General features: G+C 50.6%; 1 protein-coding gene and 1 long non-coding RNA gene across 28 annotated transcripts in view; one reads left to right on the top strand and one right to left on the bottom strand.

Moving 5' to 3' along the window:
- Window positions 1–604: 604 nt before the first annotated feature.
- Window positions 605–21,609, top strand: part of LOC123613430 (uncharacterized) — a 463,022-nt gene continuing 442,017 nt past the window's right edge. For 3 of the 27 annotated variants that reach the window (XR_012501567.1, XR_012501550.1, XR_012501548.1), the window contains exon 1: window positions 15,336–19,994. This is a non-coding gene — a long non-coding RNA (uncharacterized LOC123613430). Of the gene's footprint in view, window positions 4,367–13,753; window positions 21,193–21,609 lie in introns of those variants that run through there. The other 24 variants (XR_012501565.1, XR_006720803.2, XR_012501566.1 and 21 more) reach the window with 19 other exon arrangements.
- NKX2-5 (NK2 homeobox 5) lies at window positions 7,413–10,581 on the bottom strand. The gene is made up of 2 exons (XM_074350276.1): window positions 10,028–10,581; window positions 7,413–8,499 (listed from the first exon to the last, which is right to left on the bottom strand). The coding sequence occupies exons 1-2, from the start codon at window positions 10,356–10,358 to the stop codon at window positions 7,859–7,861; spliced, it is 972 nt and encodes a 323-aa protein (XP_074206377.1). The 5' UTR covers window positions 10,359–10,581; the 3' UTR covers window positions 7,413–7,858.

Below are 21,609 nucleotides of genomic sequence, written 5' to 3'. Positions count from 1 at the left end.
GTATCTGGATCCATCTCACCAATAATTCTGGCAGCTTAGAAAGATGATGATTATTAGAAAATATAAAATAATCATGTCATGCATTATAATGTATTAAGCATACTTGATTTTTTTTCTTTACATACTTGGGATCCTTCTGGAAGCACAGCTTGCATCTGACTTGCTTTCGCTTTAAAATCTACCTCGGGTGGAGCTCCCTTATTCGAAGCCTAAGTCCTGAAACTCAGGACAGCATGATTGATTTTGGGGGTGCCCTTTAACATCGTGAAATATGGCATTGTATGTATATACATGCAAGAGTATGATGATTTGCAAAATTTGGTTGAGCTGACCACTTAAGAGTTGTACACTTTATTATATGTAAGTTATACCGCAGGTGAATAGTTAAATAATAATAAAATAAACATAGGTATGTATAGTTTATAGAATAATGCAATGAAGTCATCATCACCCAGACCGAGAGCTGGGCCATGACCATACCCCACAAGCCCCTCTGAAACCCCCTCCCCATTGCATTCCTCGTCCTCTCCCCCAGAGGCAACCACCATCTGAATTTTGAGTTATTCATCCACTTAACTTTTCTTTATAACTTTAACATCTAGGCACGTCCTCACTAATACATCATTTTGTTTTGCCCATTTTGACTGTTATGTACATGGAACCTCATTGTCTATATTCTTGTTTAAATTTTATTTAATTTTTCAGTTTCTTATTGAAGTATAACTGATTTACAAAAAATTATGTTAGTCTCTGGTGTACAGCACAGTGATTCAGTCATACATATATATACACATACTCTTCTTCATTTTAGGTTATTACAAGGTATTGAGTATAGTTCCCTGTCCTATACCAGAGGACCTTGCTGTTGATCTGTATTGTATATAGTAGTTTGTATCTGCTAATCCCAAACTCCTAATTTATCTCTCTGCCAGCTCTTCCCCCATTGGTAACCATAAACTTGTTTTCTATGTCTGTGAGTCTGCTTCTGTTTTGTAAATAAGTTCATTCATGACTTTTTTTAGATTCCACATGTAAGTGGTATCATGTGATATTTGTCTTTCTCTGTCTGACTTACTTCACTTAGTGTGATGATCTCTAGGTCCACCCGTGTTGCTGTAAATGGCATTAGTTCGTTTCTTTTTTATGGCTGAGTAATATTCATATATATATATGTGTGTATGTGTATATATATATATACACACACACACAACATCTTTATCTAGTCATCTGTTGATGGACGTTTAGGTTCCTTCCATGCTGTGGCTATTGTAAATAGTGCTGCTATGAACACTGGGGTGCATGTATATCTTCTTGAATTACAGTTTTCTCTGGATATATGTTCAGGGTTGCTGGATCATATGGCAAGTCTATTTTTAATTTTTTAAGGAATCTCCATACTGTTTTCTATAGTGGCTGCACCAAATTACATTCCCACCAGCAGTGTAGGAAGGTTCCCTTTTCTCCACACCCTCTCCACCATTTATCGTTTGTGGACTTTTTAATGATGGCCATTCTGTCACTGTATTCTGCAGTGCCACTTCCTTCGCTCAGCTTTGAGACGTATTCATGTCAATGAGTGTGGCTGAGTCACCTTCATTTCCATGGCTGTATAATGTTCCACCGTGTGAATCTCCTACAACTTATTTATTTATCCAACCGTTGATAGGCATTTGGGTTGTTTCCAGTCTATACAACACACAGGCTGTTCTGAACTTAATTACATATGTATCTCCAGGTGCACACTTAGGAGGATATATGCCTACAAGTGGAACTGCTGAATTGAGGGTGGGCTCATATTTACCTTTACTAAATTGTGTCAAACGATCTTCTAAATTCTTTGTACTTAGTCACACCTTTTCCAGGGGCACATTCCCATCGATGCCTGCTCTCCCAATTCCTGGTACTAATGACTCTTAATTTTTGCCAATCTGATGGTTGAGATATAGTATCTTATCACGACTTTTTGTTTTGCTAACTAATCGATAGATCACCTGTATTTATATATTTTCTGGCCATTTGTGCTTCCTTCTCCATGAAATTCTTGTTCATTTCTCTTGCCTGATTTTCCCTTTTGGGTAATTTATCGTCATTCATTCATTCACCACATTTTACTAAGCGTCTGTAAGTGCCAGACAGTCTTCTGGATGCCTGGGATATACAGCATGGGACAAAACAATATATTAAAAGGTGACATAGGCTAAAGAAAGAAAAAAAATAGAGGCCATCAGGAGTATGTGTGTGGGGATACAGTTTTAAGTAGGATAGTTGGGGTGGGCCTCATGATTAGGTGACATTTGAGTAAAGACTGAGACAGATGAAGCATCAGCCAGGCAGATACCTAGGGGAAGGTCATTCCATGCAAAGGGAACAGCCAGTGCAAAGGCCCTGAGTCAGGAGTATACCAAGCTTGTGTAACAAACCTTTCCTAAGAAGCTGAGGACAAAGGAAACTGCTTTGTGGGGGGAGGCAGAGTTAATGTGAACCAGTGTAGCAACTGAGATTTCTGTAAGCTGGAGTTTGGGTGGGGTGGGGTTAGTTGTGGGTGTGCTGGAAAAAAGGGGGAGTTGATGTTAGAATTCAGCTTGGCTGCTGCTTAAGTGCAGAACAGGACAAGTGATAAAACATTTCTAAGCCTCATGTAGACAGGAGGACAGCTGAAAGCTTTCCACCCCGTAAACCCATATGGAGGTTGGCTCACCCCCACTCTCCTTCCTGGGGGACTCCAGAGGGGAGCTTAGGATCTGGGCAGAACGGATGGACTGTCTCTGACGACGAGTCCCCCCAAATTCCTCTTCTCCCCTGTGCAGCACTGGCGGGCATTGGGCTGCAGGAGCTACAGGGATGGCTTTGTGGTCTGGGCTGAGGCAGGTGTGTCCCAGAGTACCTCTCTCCACCTCTTCCCCTCCACTTTCCTTCCCTCTGCCCACATCCCCACTTCCAGGGTCCCCACGCTGTGAGACTTGTGCTGTAGCCACTGGATTACAGCAAATACACAGAGACCCTGAGATGGAAGAGCAGGGCCTGGAGAGGGGAAATCTGACTCCAGTTTCTCCCAGGCCATCAAGAGAGGAGCCAGAGGGATCTAGGCCTCTGTGAAAGATGCAGTTCCCCAACTTGCCAGATGACGAGAATCACCTGGTTCCAAATGCGGTTTTGCAGGCCCCCATCCCTGGGGAGTCTAATTCAAGGGCGCTGTGGCAAGCAGGGGGTTGGGTTTGTCCCAGCCTCCAGCAGTTTGTGTCTTCAGGCAAGTTCAGGAACCGCTGAGTGGTTCAAAGAGCCAGGGCTCCAGCGGAACCATGTGAATTCACGTGTAGGATTCCCCAGTCCACACTACCAAAGTGGCCTTAGGTAGTCAGTGCCCTTAACTTCTTTGGGTTTCAGTTTCCTCCTTGGAAAATGACAGAATGAGATTTGCAGGTTCAGCACTTAGCCCGGTGCCTGGCACAAAGCAAGCAATAACAGATGTTAGGCAGTAATCCTCACTGCTATCCTCCGCAGCTGTGGGTTGGAGCAGGGTAGGGAGCTCGTGGTGGCTCCGGTGACCAGCCTGCCAGGCCTGCTCACTTCCTACCCAACTGCAGCAAGCTCTCCGGAGAAGCAGCAGAGTGGTACAAAGGGGTCAGACTCCTCGCCCCAGAATCGCAGCTGCCCTGCCTCCTCCACTGTGAGATCTTGGGTGGGCCACTTCTTTTTATGCCTCGGTCTCCTCTGCTGCCCTAAGTGAGAAATAATCCTGCTGATCTCATCCGCTTGATATGCCTGGCTCATAGAAATCTTCAAAGAATTGTTCGCTAAGATTATTACTGAACCCTTTAAGCAATTGACAATGTTTTTGGTGCCCACTCTTTGAACTAGGGGTGAGATGGCACCTTGCCCTTGGGCTCTGGAGCCAGAATGCCTAGGTTTGAAACCAAGCTGTGGCACTAATCAGCTGTGTGACCTTGGGCAAGTTACTCCTCCTCTCTGGGCCTGATTGATTCTTCATCTGCTTCCTCAACAGAACTCAAGAGGTGTGAAAGAGGATTAGATGGGTTTATTGTAAAGAGCTAGGACAGTGCCAGTGACACAGTAAGCTCCGTGAGTGATAAATAAATGTAAATCTAAGCCACGGGACCCTTTTCCCAGGAGCCCTGTCTAGCTGGGAGGTCAGCAAGAGACCCGGGGCTGCCGAACTGTCGGCTCCCGCACAGGCGCGCGACACAAGAGCGCGGCCGGAGCCAGGAATCTGTCCCAGAGGAAGCGAGGGGCCGGCCCAGGAAGGGCGTGCTTGCCAAGGAGCCGCGCAGGGTTCCCGCCGCCGCCACCGTCAAGTTCGCCGGTCTGCAGCGAGCCCTGCGGCTTCTGCGCGTTCTTTTAAATTCAGGTATTGAAATACTCAGCATGGCATCGATTTAAGGGAAAATTTATGCAAAATAAGATGGGAGCTATTCTGATTTGGCAAAACCTCTGTCTGTTGGCTGGGAATTACACAAGGTCGTCTTGGCCAGAGCGCGGCAGAAAGGGGAGAGGCGTGTGGGCCCGGCCTCTGGCTCTGAGGACCCCCCGGACGGGGTTCTCCTCACCTCTCGTTCAGAGGACCCCCCCCCCCCCCCCCGCCAAGACGGGGTTCTCCACCACCAGCTGGTGCGCGGCGGCGCGGGGCTGAGGGACCCAATCCACTCCAGCTTGGGGAGCCAGATTTTTTCTTTTTAATGCCAAGGTTTTTCTCTCATTGTATTTTAACCGCGCCGTATGCTTGTTTGATTTTTTTTTTTTTAAATTAAGTCTATTTCCCTATGTTCCCCCTGGCGCTCCGGGCATGCGGAGCCTGCCTGCGCCACCCCAATCTCCGCGCGCGTTGCCACCTCAGCGGCTGTCAGAAGTTCTCACTTTTCTGTTCTGGTGGAATTTTCTTACTCTGCACGCGTCGTTTATATAATATTGAGAAACAAAACAAATACTACCGGTTTAATTTTGGAAGGGATCTCTACGGGAACGCGGGCGGTGTTTAGGATGCTAACGCCCCTGCGGCCCTCGGCCCCTGGGTCCTGAACGCAACACCCTCGGCCGGGCGACAGCCTTCGCGCGCTACAGTTTGCCCCATAATGAGCCTGGATACTGAGCCTGGGATCCTCATCCCATTGGAGCGAGCATGGGGTCGCCCGGGGCAGGGAGCAGGGTCCCGCTGCATCTTGACAAGAGATGTGCGCGCTCTCGCTTCTTAAACACACCGCCCCCTGCCCCGCCCTACGTGTGTACGGCGGGTGGGTTTTCCAGCTCCGCGCTTGCTTAGGCAACGCTAAGACCTTGACCATTGCCGTAGCCTCTGTTCCTCAGTTTCCTGGTTGGCAAATTAAGATGCATCAGATTAGAGAACTCCTGTAAGCATTTAGCCCGGAGTCCTCGCATTCGGCCAGCCCAGTGCCAGTCAGCCATTGTTATCCGTTTGTTGGGAGACCTTGTGATCACTCAGCTGGTCCCTGAACGATGAGAAAGAGACAGAGGCATCACAGAAAAACCCTCGCAGTATATAACGTTAAGTGGAAAAAAAACCTCTCTAGTGTTACTGTAGATGAGTGTAAGGTGAAAAAAGCTCACAGATGCGCAGGACCCCAGGGGGAATGTGGGTGAGCTCCAGATAGAAGGGTTTCCTTGGTTGTGTGAATTAGGCCGCCTGCTGCGGCTGTGCGCTGAGGATGTCTGGTAGCAGAGCGCTGCGTGGCTTAAGAGTTGGTCTGGTGGCCTGGCGGAGCCTCAGTGTGCCCTTCCATGAGATGGGACCACGGCGTGCATCTCGGGAAGGGTCACAGAGCGCTGAAGGCACTGAGGTAAAGGTTGGGAGTAACGTCGTCGTAGGCTCAGAAGGTGGAATGCGGAGCCTGAGCTGAACACCTCCTCCTCCCTATGGCCCTCGACCGCTGGCTTGGACCCTACAACAGAAGGATTCAAGTCCCAGGGCCCAGAGTCAAGCTCTGCTCTGAGCACAGTCTTTCACCTTTACAGAGCCCAGCTTCTACCCCTGCGACAGTTGATTGCATACACCGCAGCGTCCCTGTATCGAAAACCCATCCAGCTCCGCTCTAAGCACGTAGAATCCCCTGGCATCTTCCCCTCTCCCCGGAGGCGGTGGGGCCAGCCTGAGGGACAGCACTTACCTAAAGAGATGGCAGTACAGGCACTGGCAGCGATGCTCAGTCCCTGGCTCAGCGGCTGGACGGCCCCTGGTCACACCAGCCTGGCTTGGCGACTTTTCCCCGGGATAAGAAGCACATCGAGCCTGGCTCCATCCCGAAGTGCTTGGAGCAATGCTGTGTCTTCAACCAGGAGCTCAGGGCCAGACCGGCAGGCCAGCACTTCCCAGGCAAAATCTCAGAAAAACCTATATTCCACAGGAACAGAAAGCCCCAACTCCCTCCCGCTTTCCTCACTTTTTAAGAATCAGGTTAGTTTCTCCTGACCTTGAAGGCTGGAAGTAGAGGATCTGGAGGTCAGGTCCGAGCCACTGGGGACTGTTGGGAGCTGGGCTCAGAGCAAGGTATCTTTATTATCCTCATTTTACTGACCAAAAAAACAGGAGAGGCAGCAAGCAGGTCCCGCAGCAAGCAGTTCCCACAGCAAGCAGGTTTTTAGCTTGATTTCGCTGAGCCTCAATTTCCTCATCTGTAAAGTTTGTGTAATAGCATCCGTTGGTAAGGACTATGGCAAAATTTGTTAAATGCTGAACGGAGAGGAAGGCAGTCAGATGGGGGAGAAGGGTTCCCTGACCACATGAATTCATGGGGCCCAGCCACAGAAGGAAGTGAGCACTGCCAGCCAGCCATCTCTGTGTTCCAGGCTCTGCATTCAGCCCAGCGCAGCAACTGGTGAGGACCGGGCCACAGGACTCCTGTCGCCCTTACATGTGGAGTAACGCTGGGCTGGGGAGTTTTGAGAAGCTTGACTAGGGCTTTGGTTCTGGGCTTTTCTGTCTAAAATGGGCTGCAGCATTCTTCTAAGCAGGATGAATTATGGTGCCCTCCAGTCTCAGGGCCCAGATGCCTTTGCCCTCCATTAAATGCCCAGTACCTGGAACAGTGCTTGGCACATAGGGTTTAAGGAGGTGAGACTGGGACCTCTGGGCAGGTGTCTTCAGTCTCTGAAGTAAGACCTGGAAACGAACCTCAGGTCTACCAGTACTGGTTATTTGCTCACATTAAACCTCTCCAGGCCTCAGTCTGCTTAACTTCAAAATAGTGCCTTCCTTTTATGAGTTATTGAAAATTACATGAGCAGTCCCCAAAAGCATCTAACACGGGTCCCAGCTCAGGTTAGTTTTTATCATTATTATTATTTGCTCAGTGAGTACTTGTCCCTACAACTCAAGGCCGGCTGTCTCTGCCCTCCAAAATTCAGTTTCTGAAACACTGCAAGCTGAAAAAAGCACACAGGAGGATCAGAGCACTCTTTAATGGGTAGGAGATTCTCATTTCTTACAGAAACAGGTAAAAACATAAATACGGGTGGGTGGGCGGCAAGGCAGCAAGGGCCCAGGCGCCGGGCCCAGGCTCGGGGAAAGGCCGCCAGGTCTTGGGCCCGGCGCGCCCGGGCTCCCAGTCCCAGTTGGCCGGTGTTCGGCCGATTAGGGATGCCCGTGGGCGCTCGGAGGGCACTCCCGGGGCGACGGCTAAGGCATCAAGCTGCGGGATCACTCACCGCAAGCTGCATAAACCCGGCCACAAACTCTCCCGCGCGTGGAGGAGATAAAAGCGCCTGGGGCGGAAAACGCTCCAAGGCCTCCATGGGAGTGAATGTGACATCCGAGAAGAGTCGCAGGATCGAGTCGATGCCCCTCTTTAGAGGTGAGATCGGTCAGGGGCGCCCCAGACCGGTCCCTTCCCTACCAGGCTCGGATACCGTGCAGCGTGGACACTCCCGAGTTGCCTTGCGGAATCCCGGGGCTCTGCACCGCGTTCAAGTCCCCAACGCCGAAGTTCACGAAGTTGTTGTTGGCGGCGGCCGTAGCCGACTGCGCCGGGGGTGGCCCGGCCGGGTAGGCAGCGGTGCAGCTGTAGCCAGGGCTGCAGGCCGCGCCACCGTAACCTGGGTAGGCAGGGTAGGCGTTATAGCCGTAGGCGTTGAGGCCCACGCCGTAGGCTGGCGCGTACGGCGCCGAGTCCCCTAGGCAAGGCTTGCCATCTCGCACCAGCACTGGCACCGCGATCCTTCGGGCAGGCGGCGGCGGGGGCGGGGGCAGCCCCACTAGCTCCAGAGTCTGGTCCTGCCGTTGCCGCTTGCACTTGTAGCGCCGGTTCTGGAACCATATCTTGACCTGCGTGGACGTGAGCTTCAGCACGCTGGCCAGCTGGTCGCGCTCGGGAGCCGACAGGTACCGCTGCTGCTTGAAGCGCCGCTCCAGCTCGTAGACCTGCGCCTGCGAGAAAAGCACGCGCGGCTTCCTCCGCCGTCGCGCCCGGGGTCGCTCGGCGCTGTCCGCCTCCGGCTTCTCCAGCTCCACCGCCTTCTGCAGCGCGCACAGCTCTGTTGGGGGAGGAGGGGGACAGAGAGATGATGGGTCGCAGCGGCCCGACCCTCCGAGCGCCCGCCAGGTGGGTAATGGGCCCCGGTGCGTGCCACCCGGTCCTGCCTGGAGCCCCAGATTGGTTGCGGTTCACTCTGCCGGGTGCACTGGGCGCCACGACAGCTAGGTTTCCCCTCGGCAGTAAGCATTTGTTAAATGCCTACGATGTGCCAGGCATGGCTCTAGGCACTGAAGAACAAAACAAGAGAGATCCCTGCCCTCGGGTAGTTCACCTTCTAGTGAGAGACATGGACAATGACTTAGGACTTAAGGCTGCAAAGAAAATAGAGCCGAATGGTTCTCTGGGGTGAATTAGATTAGGGCTACTTTGGTTTGAGAAGTTAAACGAAGGAGACATAGCCCTCACCCCAGGGTCGGCAAACTCTGAAAATTACAGAACCGAAGAAACAGAAGGCCAAGAAGCGTTGGTTTGGTGATCTATCGAAGGTTCCGTGCAACCGCCTCGGGGATTGTGCAGCGCCCAGAATGCGGCGGGTGGCCAGGCGGCCTCGGAACCTGCCTGCTGGTGTGCTCGAATTATAATTCGAATTGGTAGAGACCAATTCAGGCTGCCGTGGCCTTCCCTCTGCAACTAGACAGACTTGTAGGCTCACGGCAAGATCCTTTCTGGGCTCACAGCGGCCCTTCACGCGGTGCCCCCGTCCTCCCCGGATTCGCGCGGACTCTGGACTGGGCCACCATCTCCTACATGCCCTTTCCGCCACGGAGTTAGCCTCCCCCTGAACCTCGGGATGTGCGCGGCGATCTGGCCACCTTCCCTAGCCATCTTCTCCATTGCCCCACGACTTGTCACGCGGCACTTTCTTATTCCAGGAGAGAACCCCTCGGCCCTGACCGCGTGGGGAAATTGTTATGAAAAACCAAAGCTGCTAAGTCAAATTCCGGAGAGTCCGCAGTATCCCATTTTAAATTCAAGATCCTTGTTCTCAAAGATTCCACTCTCCTGGCACAAAGGAGGAAAGGCCCCAGAAACCCCGGGTAACGGGTGGGCTACAGAAGGTCTCGGACCTTCTCTAATTGTAGGCAAAGTATGTCTGGTGTGCAGCATTTTAATTTGTTCAGCAGTTTTTGTCAGATCCTCCGAAAGACCTTTAAGAGATTTAAAACAAAACCCAATATAGAGACCATCTCTTTCTCCCTCTGTTCTACCACAAACAGATCTCTCCGTAACAGATCCAGGAGCAGGGCGCTGCCGCCTGGGGCTTTGTTAGGCCGCAAAATAAATTTTTTTTCTCTTTTGCCTTTTGTTTCTGATCATCACGATCCAGCATTTCTTCTAGAACTCCGACTGGACGCAGAGCGCAGGGGCCCGGGCAGCAATCTCCCTTCTCACACTTGGGGCCCCCTTTGCTTGACCCTCTGCCCAGGCACTCGAGTCTCCTCTACCCAGGCCAAAGTTTCTTGGCCGCGGGGTTTGGGGACGAAAGCGACCCCAGAGGGGAGAAGGAGCTTGTGTTTCCTCCTCACCTTTCTTATCGGCTCGAAGCTCCTTGGCGGGGTCGGGGTCGCCGTAGGCGCGCGGATAGAAGGCGGGGGCGGCGGAGAAGGCAGGCGCGCACTTGGCGGGCGAAGGCGCGGGGCCCAACTCGCCGCGCAGCTCGGGGAGTCCGGGCGCTGCGGCCTCCGGCCCCGCGTAGGCCTCGGGCTTGAAGGCGGCCAGCATGCAGGAGGCGGGCGCCAGGGTGGCCTCTAGGCGCGCCGAGAGCTCCCCAGCGGCCAGGCTGCGCTGCTGCTGCTCCAGGTTCAGGATGTCTTTTACCGAGAACGGCGTGGGCGTAAGCGCGGGGCTGGGGAACATGGTGGTAGCGCGCGTCTCACAGAGCCAGGTGGGCGGCAGAGAGCGGCGCTGCCCACGGCCCCTGGCGTCCTCCCTGCATGGTGGCCGCCGCGCGCCCGCGCACCCGCCTTCCAGCTCGGGATGTGGCAGCGCGGCAGGTAGTGCGGAGCGCAAGGGGCAGGAGAGGCGGGATCTGGCCGGAGGAGGGGGACTCAGCCTGCCATTGGGCCGGGGGCCTCGTTGACAGGAGCGATGAGCAGTTTTGTGTCACCTAATATAGTCATACGACTCAAAAAAAAAAAAAAATCCCGCTCAGCTTTTTAAAGGGGCCGCGACGCTCTTGGAAGGCTCCCCTTTTGCTTCTGCAGCCTGAGAGTTTTCCGTAGTATCCGCCTGAAACCCCCACCAGGACGCATACACAGGAAAGGATCTGATTATTCTCTGAATCCGGCTTTTGGGCTGGGTTGGGTGGATATGGGATTTGAAGAAATGTTCCTCAGTACCTGAAACTGAATAGGAGAGTGAAGGATTGGATGGGAGGCTGAAGAAATGGAGTTATTTCCAGGAGTCGCAAAGGCTTTATTACCGACTGTGTTCGCTTGAAAGAGTCTGAATAAGAAAAGCATGGGGGAGAGGGTTTGCTCTGGGTTGATGGCAGGAGCGGGACATTCTGGATAATTTTGGGATCCTGTGTGGCTTGACTTACCAGGCCATTCATGCCCTAGTAGTCTGCCCTTCTCCAAGAGGCCAGACCCTGTGGACTCCTGAGTGAGTCAAGCTGAAAAGCAAGGTTGATGGTTGTGGGATGGGGGTGGCCACCTCCTACAGACGTGCAAGTAACACAAACACAACTCCTGGAGACACCAGTCACTACCAGTCTCCTCCCAGAGAGATGACCCTCCCCTTAATAATGAAACAAATCCAGAATCCCAGCTGGTGTACTCAGCTTGCCAGAAGAGAGCTGTCTTCTAGGCCATTCTAGCTTCCAGTGGCCTAGTGTCTCCAGTTATGGAGGCGGGTCATTCCTGCCCTCCCTGCCTGGCAGCAAGTCCCCCAGACCTTTGTCAGCACCGGGGCCTCAGGCCTCAGCTCAGGTTTAGGTCTCAGGCAGGTGGGGCTCCTCTGAGCCCAGCGCAGCCAAGATTTCTCTGGGCGGGCTCCGAGTGGGGCGCCGTGGCAGCGGCCTGGCCAGGCCTATGGGGGAAGGGCCAGGGTGTTAATTTTTAGCCCAGGGTCAGTAAAGTAGGTATCTTCTGTCAGACAAATCTGTCAGTGTTTCAGGAGAACAAGCTACCTGGCCAGATCTAGCACTGGTCCGCCTCATCCCTCTGGGTCCCTCGGGAGATCTGATGAAAGCTTGGGAGGCCTTCTCCACTCCATGCCCCTGGAACACTGCAGAGAAGTTCTCTATTTTGTGTACAATTTCAGTGAGGAAGGATCTGGGCATACAAAACGGTCCCAGGTTAAGGTCGCTGCCTTACCCTATCTTTGGAGATGGAGAGGCTTTTCAGGGGAATAACGTGGATTTCCCAAGACTCCAGCTTCTGCAGGGGAAGTCCAAGTGGAGCACGCGGACTTTCTGGCAATGGAGATTTGTATGGCTCAGCTCCTTGTGGAGGGCGAGTTGCAAACTGGGGAAGAAGTGTTTGGACTAGAAGAAAGGTGCGTAGGGCCAAAGACATGCTAAGGTGACGGCTTCTGGGCTTTAGAGTCCAGAATATGCACTCAAGGCGCCCAGGAAATGTACAAAGCAGGCCCAGAAAGTGAGCCTTAGGATGCTCAAGCCTGATGGTGAGCCATCAGGCAGGGCCACTGGGAAGGAAGCGAGTGGAGTCAAGCATAGGCCTAATGTTGGGACTCTTCCAGTCCTTCATCAAGCCCACACTTGCAGGCAGGGCTTGTGGACCCCGGCCTAGGCAAAGGAGAGCGGAGCCCAGCACGGTGGTCGGTTGCAGAGGCTCGGAGCACTCCGACCCCGGCTTCCGGGCGCCAGGCGCCAGCCGCCAGAACCAGGCCCCCTCCACAGAGGCAGAATCTCGCTTCACGTCTTCAAGCTGGGGACGATGCGAGGTTCTGGGATTATTAGCTTGGTCTGTGTAGAGATGTCTTTTTTCGTGGGCATCTCTACGCAGAGATGTGGGGTCGTTCTCAAAGCCCCAGGAACCCTCTGCACCAGCACACCTCCCAGCCTTCCAACCTAGGTTCTCCCACGACAGATCTGCAGATCAATGGCCTCTCTTCGGCCGGCCGTACCTCACCATGGCTTTTGGCCAATATTACAGTTACTGCCCTCAACTAACCTAGCTTGGGGGCCTGCTTCGCCTTTGAAGAATGTTTTTGGGGAGTGGGAGAGGATGCCTATCGCCGAGGCGGTGACGTCTGGCAAACGAGCCACATCCGATTCAATTAAACGTCTCACTGAAAAGAGCTCTGAGCGAGAGTCCTGGGAGCGCTGCGAAGTGAATGGGCTGGCCTGGCGGCTCGCGATGACAGTTTGAAAGATTAGTGTGAGCCGACGCCTGAAATATTACCGTTTAATGGGGGACATCGAGGCTGCATCCGGCATCCCTGTTTTTAGTTGTGTGTGTGTGTGTGTGTGTGAAGAGAGAGCTCTGGAGGAAGAAAAAAAATCAGCATTTCCTCTGCAAATCAAGGAGATGAAGATTTATCACGTATTTTCGGATATGGGGGTTCCCAGAGCTGACAGACTTGTGGGTCAGGTGTCATGAAAAGGGGAGAAAAGAAAACCCTTCCTTTTCGGACAAAATCAGTGACTTTTCCACCCCTTGCACCCTCTGTGAATTGGTAATAATTTCTCTTGACTCTAAAACAGGCCAGAGAGATGAAACCGGGGGCAAAACCGGATAAACACGTGCAAAACTCAAAATTGGGGCAACCCATGTTGGTCTCTGCAGAGAAATGTCCAAGAGCAATTTCTAACTTTTCCTTTCAGTCCTCACAATTTGAGTGAGTAAAAAAAATGTTTTTGTTTTGTTTTCTTTAAATAGAAGTTGCAGAAGTGGTTGGGGATGGGAAGGGATGAAATTTGATTCTCTAGTCCCACCAGGGGTGCATCTCCCGTCCCAAGCACGACTGACCCAACCTGGCCGCCTCTTTAAGCGGCACTTTGGCCAAACTAGCAGGACAAACAAACAACCTTCAGTCTAGAGAAAGACAAAAGGAGGCAGAGAGGAGAGACCGAAAATCTGTCCATCTATTTCCTTGCCTTTTAGAGAGTCGGTGCTTTAATATGAGCCAAATTCCAGGATGACTTGCGCGCATTCTGCGCACATAAAATATTATTAATTGAAAAGCGATGGGAGCGGCCTGAGCCGGCTCCCATTTTCCTGCAATAAGCAGGGCCGGCCGCGAAAGGTATATATGATTAATTGAAAGATAAGCTGAAACTATCACCGGGAATGTCATTAATGCGCCGGGGAGACGTCCATTGGAGACAGGCGGCGTTATCCTCGGCTTTATCTTCAACAACGCCTCGCTCTCGGCCCGCGCCGGGGAAACAGATGGGGGTTTCTGTCTGGGACGCTCGCCCCGTGTTTATATTTTGGGAAGAATCGCAACTCGTGGGAGTCCCCGGCAGGCCCCCTGATAAATGAACATTAGCACTTTTTCGGACTACTGTATCAACAAAGGGGCCACGGCGCGGCAATAATTGGCGAGAAAGCAAACAGTGGGCCGAGAGCGCGCCTCTGCTCTTCGTCCAGCTGATGGATGAGTAGCGGCGGCTGCAGCCCGGCTCCCGGCCCTCGCCCGGGCTCCCTGGCCCGGCTGGCCTCGGGGCCTCTCAACCGTCCCGGCTTCCTTCCGGGCCGGGCCGGGGCTTGGGAGTGGGGGGCGACTGTGGGGGCTGCCGCCCTCGCCCTGGGCTCCAGAAGAGTCCGGGCGGCCTCAGGGGCAGCGGATTTTTCCTGCCCGGGATTCTCCTTATTCAGGTGGCTCAACCGGTTCCAATTTATTGCGCTCCCACTGGGAGAGCCATACACTCTCGACCGTCATCGCTGATCCGCTTATCTCGATTGCGCCGCGGAGGAGAAAGAGGCTCAGAGAGGTGAAGTGACTTGCTCAGGGCCACACAGGCGGGAAGTGATAGTGTCAGGATTCGAACACAGAACTAACTACAGAGCTGTGATTTTTTTTTTTTTAAATTGTACGTCGCTGTCTCCTAGAGCCAATTAACTGGAGAGGAATCAAAACACTATCCCCTTCCCCAACACACACCCCCCGCAGCTAGAGAGGATGAGCAGGCTGTTGGATTTGGGATGCTGGGTTCGACAAAACCTTCATGGACGAGGGGGCTTCTGGCAAAAAGTTCGTCTGAGAGAGAGAGAGAGAAAGAGAAATTTAAGATTCCTCCTCCTCTATTCTCTCCTCCACCTCCTCCATCTCCCCCTCCTCTTCCTCCCCCTCCTCCACTCCTCCATTATCTCCTCTATTTCCTCCTCCTCCCCCATCTCCTCCTCCCCCGTCTCTTCTTATTTGGTAACAACTTTATTGAGATATAATAGATATAATTTACCTACCATATAATTCATCCATTAAAGTATACAATTCAGTGACTTTTAGTATGTTCACAAAGTACTGCAATCATCCCACAATTAATTCTAGGACATTCTCATCACCCCCAAAAGAATCTGTAGGCTTTAGCCATCAACTCTCCCTCCCCACCATCTCCCATTTTCAAGGTTCTCCATGCTGTGGCATGTATCAGTAATTTGTTCCTCTTTTAAAAAAATTGAAGTATAGTCAGTTACAATGTGTCAGTTTCTGATGTACAGCGCAATGTCCCAGTCATGCATACACATACATATATTCATTTCCATGTTCTTTTTCATTAAAGATTATTACAAGATATTGAATATAGTTCCCTGTGCTGTACAGAAGAGATTTGTTTTTGTAATCTATTTTTAGATACAGTGGCTAATATTTGCAAATATCAAACTCCCAAATTTGTTCCTTTTTATGGCAGAATGATATCCTATTGTATGGCTATATCACATTTTGTTTCTACATTCATCAGTTGATGGACATTTGGGTTGCTTCCACCTTTTGGCTGCTATGAATAATCTCCCAGGCCACTTCTGCCCTAAACTCTGAACCTTTAGAGGCCTGGGGAGGACCCTTCTCCTGCCTTCCCCAACAATTAACCCTGTCCTTCCTTGAACGCTGACTTCATGGGTATGCCAACTGTGCAGTCACACAGGGCCTGAACTTACCTAGAAAGGCCCCCGTGTTCTGCTGTTGCTGTCTTAAAATTCTTGCTACATTTGGAACAATAGACTCCACGTTTTCATTTTGCAGCGGGCCCCACCAACGATATAACTGGTTCTGCTCTTTGGGCGGTCTGAGCAGAGTCCTGGAAATACTATCTTCATGTCCCTAAGGCCCCTGTAATCTGTCAGGCTTTTGGCTTCCTTTGCCCCCCAGGGTTTAGCCTTGGCTAGCCAGCTGGATCAGGCAGGAAGTCCCCTGAGCTGCATTAAAGGCTGTCCATCCAAAGTTGCTCAGCCATAAGAAGGGCTTGGAGCCCACAGAAGGGGATAGCAGTGGGCAGACCCAGCTGGCTGGTGGATATTATGTGCAGATATGTATAAGTGTGTTGAGGCGTGGTGAGCAGTGAGGGGAAAGGCTAGAAGAGCAGGCCTGAACTTCCACCCAGCCACCAAGTGACCCCATAGCCTAGTCACTGTGGGATACTTGGGCTGATTTCTGTTTCTCTTTACCCACCTTGACTGGGTGGCCACCATGCATCAGGTGCTGGGGTTGCACAGTCCAAGACACACAGACCTTGAAGGAGGCAGAGTTGTGCCAGAATGAGTGCTAGACTATGAGCTAGTACTGGGTTCTGGTCCTGCTTCCCTCACTGATTGGCTCTTCTGCAGCACATCCTTTTTCCTCTCTCACTGATTTCATGTTTGTTTCCTTGGTGATTTTGGGTGTACCTAAACTCTCTTCCTAGTTGTGCTATTCTGGGAAACATTCCCTATTGTTACCTGGACTCACCTGGGCGGTGGGGAGGGGTGGAGCAGCATGTTGGTGGTTGTCTAATCTGCAAAGTGAAACTGGCAAGATGGGAAATAAGGTCCCTACGAATCGTCAGTTTACACTGTTTTGGGCAATGTGGTCCATACAGCAAGACACACTCGAAATAAAGTAAAAGTGACATTAGGGAAAGGGAACTGGATTATTCTTACATCAAATACGTGTAATTCTAGATAGATTAAAAATTTAAGCTTAAAAAATGAAAAGTAACAATTAAGATAGTAATTTTGGAGTGGTTATATATTTAGGAGGGTGAATGAGGAGCACTAAAGACCTAGAAACCATAAAAGGTGAATTATATAACCTGATGGCATAAAAATAACTTGTGTACAGAAAAATAAAACAAAACAAAACAGAATAGAATCAGAAAAATGACACACAGGTTAAATGCTTGAAATAATGACCAAAAACCCTGCTGAGTTACACAATATGGAAAGAGTTTCTGTAAATGAATTAGAAAATGATGCAACAAAATAATTGAAAAATTGGCCAAGAGTAGCAGAACTTTGCTGGAGAAAGAAAGAAAGGGAGAAAGAAAGAGAAAGAAAGAAAAAAGAAAGGAAGAAAGAAATTTAAAAACAAAGAGGCAACTTTTTCACTTATCAGATTGGCAAAGATCACAAAGTTTGATAATTACCCTACCTAAGCACCCTTTTACGTTGTTGATTGAAAGTTAATTGGTAAACCTCCTTGGAACAATTTAGTACTATCACAATTAAAAACGTTTAAGCCCTTTGAACAAGTGTTTCCACTTCTAAGACTCTATTCTGTATGAGCACCTGTATGGAAAAAGAAGTATCTTTGTTGCAATTAAAAATTTTTTTTAAAGAATCAGAACATTAAAAAAAAAAAACCCTAATATATCTATCTTGGAGGACTGGTTAAAAAAATTGTTTGCCGATGGAAAAGAATACTAGCAGCCATGAGAAAGAGTTTGTTACATTATTTGTATTCTTACGGATACATTTTGAAGCACATTAAGTATTAAATCCAGATGCAGAATTTGTATTTTAAATATGGACATATGTACATATGTATGGTTCTATGGATTTTTTGGAGGATAAACAAAATGGTAATGAAACGGGGGAAGAATGGGGGGGTGGTCAAGAATAAAAACGTGACATTTTTAGTACATTTTTAAGGACAATTTCCTCTTTTTTAAATTTTGTTTTGTTTTGTTGTTTACCACATGCATATATTGCCTTAAAAAGATTAAAAAAACACAATCAAGGCAAACTCCAAACATAGTGAATCAAATTGTGCCTTTGTAGAAGGGAAGAGACATCTGGGCTATAGAAACATCTAGAAACATCTGGGCCAGAATCACCTGGGGTACATGTTAAAAATGCACATTTATGGGCCCCACCCTTCATGTTGGAGTTTGCAAATCAAAGGTGTATATAGCTTGAAAGTTCCTCCTGTGCAGCCGTCCAATGAAATCTCCACTCTCCCAGAGGGAACCGGAGCTAAGTCATCAGTGGTAGGAAGACTGAGTAGGGTGGTCAGAGGAGCATCAGAGAGAGGAGTGGGGTGGCCTTTTGGTCCAGCACTATTCAGGGACAGGATGTCAGTGGTCCCTGTTACCACTCAGCAAACTCATGTTTGCCCTCATGATTTCCCTCTGACTTGTGCTTTGGTCCTGGGGCTAGACACTAGTTTTGGGGTCACTGGGAATACAACTCCGTTAAATTAACCAATGCCTTGGCTTGCTGCTTGAAGGTGCTGTGGGTCTGGGTGGCTGTGAGTAGGACAGTAGACGAGGCTGGCTGGAAAGCTTGGTAACCCCACCCAGGCCCTGCCCCCAGGCCAGCAGAGGAGTCTGACAGGTCCTAGTTTCCCTGGCCCCCGGCCTTGGACCCACTGTCCATCTGTCTTGAGGGCCAGCTTTCAAAATTCTCTCTGAAATAGCTCTGAATCCAAACCAGATCTGGAATCTGTCTGAATAAGGCCGAAGTGACTCTTCCCTGTCTTGCAGAGCAATACATGGAGGCATTTCATATCTGCTTTTCCCAGAGTCGGGACCCTCCAGTCATTGGTCCCAGACTGCCAGCCCCATAGGGTTCCACAGAGGCTGCGAGGTCTGGGGCCTCTCACTCGCCTGCTTAGCCTCTGGGAGGCCCTGCTTTGACCCCTGGGAGGGCTCTCCCAGTGTGAAGCATGCCCGCCCGGGGCATCTGGCCTTCTCCGGACAGCACAGCGCAGTGGGCCATCACGTCTTTGCTCCAAGCAGGATAGCGGGATAGCATGCTACTCTGGGGAGCTGGGACAAAGCAGCCAGGAAAACCTCCTGTGGCCTTGAGTGGAGCTCTCTGTGGCTGGCCTCCAGTCCTCGAGGAGATGACAGCCACCCACACCACACGTAAACACCGGAAAAGTTCTAGGTCCTCATTTATGTTGATGTCTGAAACATATGACCCAAAAACAAAAGAAACAAATCTGGACATTAAAGATGTTTCCTCTTTCAAAGTATTTTCTGGGCTTGGACAATGCATGCTTTTTTAAAATCCCTACAAGGGAGTGTATAAGCATTTTCTGTTCTTTTTTTTTAATTGAAGTACAGTCAGTTACAGTGTGTCAGTTTCTGGTGTACAGCACAATGTCCCAGTCATGCATATACATACATATATTCGTTTTCATATTAGCATCTCTTTCTTGCTTTTGTTGGTTTCCTTAACAATTGTTTTATATTCACATCACTGAATACCCTACTTACACATTTTGAGTAAGTAATACACCATAAAAACAAAACAACGGCAAAATGCCAAAATAAACACATGAAAAGAGACATACAATGTAAAGCGTCCCAGGACTCTCCCCCCGCCACCCAGTTTCCTTAAACACAAAGTTGTATCTGGGTTTATTTATTTTTAAAATCAACTTTATCGAGGCATAATGTATCTACAACAAAACACAATCGATGAGTCCTGACAGGAATAAACCTGTGTAAGGACTACCACAATCAAGATACAAAAACATTTGCGTCACCACAAATGGTTTCCTTCTGCTCCTTCCCAGTTAATTCTTACCCCGATCCAGGCAGTCACCGGCTTTAAAAAAAAAAAAAAAAAGTACCCTTCTGGAGACATTTCCTGCAAATGTAAGCAAACAAGTACATTGTTTTTTAATTTTTTTGTTTTTTTCTGAGAGCATCTACCTTCCCCAATTCCTTTGCATTTTTGCACTTGACAGTTTTTGTTACCAGTATCTTTGTGTAAGTCACTTTCTCATGCTTTGGGGGGCATGTTTCTAAAACGGAATTTATTCTGTGTGCATAGATGTGACCCGGTTTCAAACTCGTGTTAAGGTTTGCCAGATCGGAGGGCATCGCTTTCAAACTTCCGTTGCCGTTCCGTGTTAATTTCATGCTTTCTCCTCTGTATTCCCCCTGGTTCTCCACCCCTCCCCTCACTGCTGCAAACCGTTCCAGCGAAAACAGCGCGGAGAGGCGGAGGGAACCAAGACACTGCAGCCAGTCCCCCAGGATCCCGTCGCTCGCGTTCACAGCTGGAAAAGTCAGGTGACATTCGAGTCCTATGGACAACGATTCGGAATCCGAGGAAGAGGAAAATGGATTTTCCAGGGCCGGTGTACACCTGCCCGGTGAGTGTACAGCTCGGGAGCCGCGGCTTTGGAAAAACCTTTGGCGTGAGTGCGAAGCTTTGGGAGAAGCCCAGCTGGGCGAGCGGACGTGTGATTTTGCCCAAAGCGCGGGGTGCTCGCGGAGTCAGCAGTGTTGCGGCTTGGTCGTCGGCACTGGCCTCCGGGAGAGATCTTAGAGTCTTGCCCAGATCTGTGCCGCCTCCTGGGCTCAGGCTGGCACCGCGGCTCCCAGAGCTTCCACTCCCGGATTTCTGCGGCCTGGTCAGTGTTGCATTGAAGCTGGAAATGGGCGATCGAACCTTCCTAGGCCCGCCACCTTTCCTTTTTCAGCATCTTTCTTCCTGTCTTAGCTTCCAACCTGCTCTGTGGACAAGCCGCGAAGTTTGCACAGCCGGGAGAAGCACCTTGTGAATGCCTAGCTTGCAAATTTCTGCACAGAAAAATAATTCGATTCCGTGCAATTCGGTTCTCTCGGTATTTCTTGAGAATCTCCCCCGGGGGCATGGCGTAGGGGACCCGGAGGCCAAAGAGCTTCTGGATTCCAGAGCTAACTCAGTGTCAGCAGCAGGATAGCGGTGATGGCGTTCTGCGCTGCCCACAGACTGGCGAGGTGCGGGGAATGAAAGACGTGAAATGAGCGCACTATAAAGGGCCGTTGACGCGTCCCCACATTTAAGTGTACACATGACAGTTGTAGACATTCAGGCACTTTAAAGGAGCACAATGGAGTGTTTACTTTTGAGACGTGTATCTTTGGAATACGTTCACAGCGGGTGCGCTTTAAATATGCTGAGGGGCTCGGGTACACATACGCGTTCTTTAAGTGCATAGTCACTTTCTTTGTGTGTGTTTTAAATTCACCAAGTCAGAAAGGAAAAATTCAGAGGGTGCAGCAGATCATCCTGTGAAGTACCCCTCGCTCCCCTCTCGGCTCCTGCCCTCCAGAGCTGTTCTTGGCACTCTGCGGGGTAAATGTGTCCCTGCCGTCCCTGCGCCCTAATTGGGCGTCGCCTGCGCAGAGCCTCCGTTGTGTGTGTTGAGGGCTGTGGCCTTGTATCTCTAGGTAGGGAACATCTTTTGTCTGCCGGCAAGAAGCTTTCCTCCGGGAAAGATAAAGTAATCGATAGGGTCTTTTAAATAGCTCCGCGTTTCCTGTCGGGAGAGGAGTATCAGCGCGCGCACCGCCAAATCTGCTCTGGTATGTCACCTTATCTCCCGTCCCCGCTGTTGTCCCCAAACGCCGCCTGTCAAGGGAGACGCCACCCGCATTAGGACCCAGACTGGGGCCCTTCCGCTCGGGGTCACGCGCAGCGCCCTCGGCTAGGCCCAGACGCCCCTTCGGGGATCCGGGAGGGTGGGGCGAAGAGGTGGGGGCAGGGATGAAGGTGCGGGGGCTTAGAACTCCCACTCGGGCGCGGGAGGGAACTAACAGGCTGAAAGCGACCCGCCTGGGGGGAGACTTGAGGTGCATAGCACTCGCGGGGGAGGGCGCGGTTTCTTTTTTCTTTTTTTCTAACCACGAAAATAGTTGAGAGCTAGGCTTTGGTGACTCTGTGGGCAACCTTGTTTGCCCGCGTCTGGAGGAAAATCGGCTTTGTTATTTGGGGAGGGCCTC

The sequence above is a fragment of the Camelus bactrianus genome, chromosome 22 (assembly GCF_048773025.1).
Source record: "Camelus bactrianus isolate YW-2024 breed Bactrian camel chromosome 22, ASM4877302v1, whole genome shotgun sequence".
Lineage (NCBI taxonomy): Eukaryota > Metazoa > Chordata > Mammalia > Artiodactyla > Camelidae > Camelus > Camelus bactrianus.
Note: the sequence above shows the minus strand (reverse complement) of the source record. Positions and strands in the feature narration are given on the sequence as shown.

Bases quoted from the DNA above. Each gene is read 5' to 3' on its own strand.
- NKX2-5 (XM_074350276.1), bottom strand. From the start codon at position 10,358: ATGTTCCCCAGCCCCGCGCTTACGCCCACGCCGTTCTCGGTAAAAGAC. The intron at 8,500-10,027 runs GTGAGGAGGAAA...CTCCCCCAACAG, and splicing joins GCTTCGAGCCGATAAGAAAG to AGCTGTGCGCGCTGCAGAAG.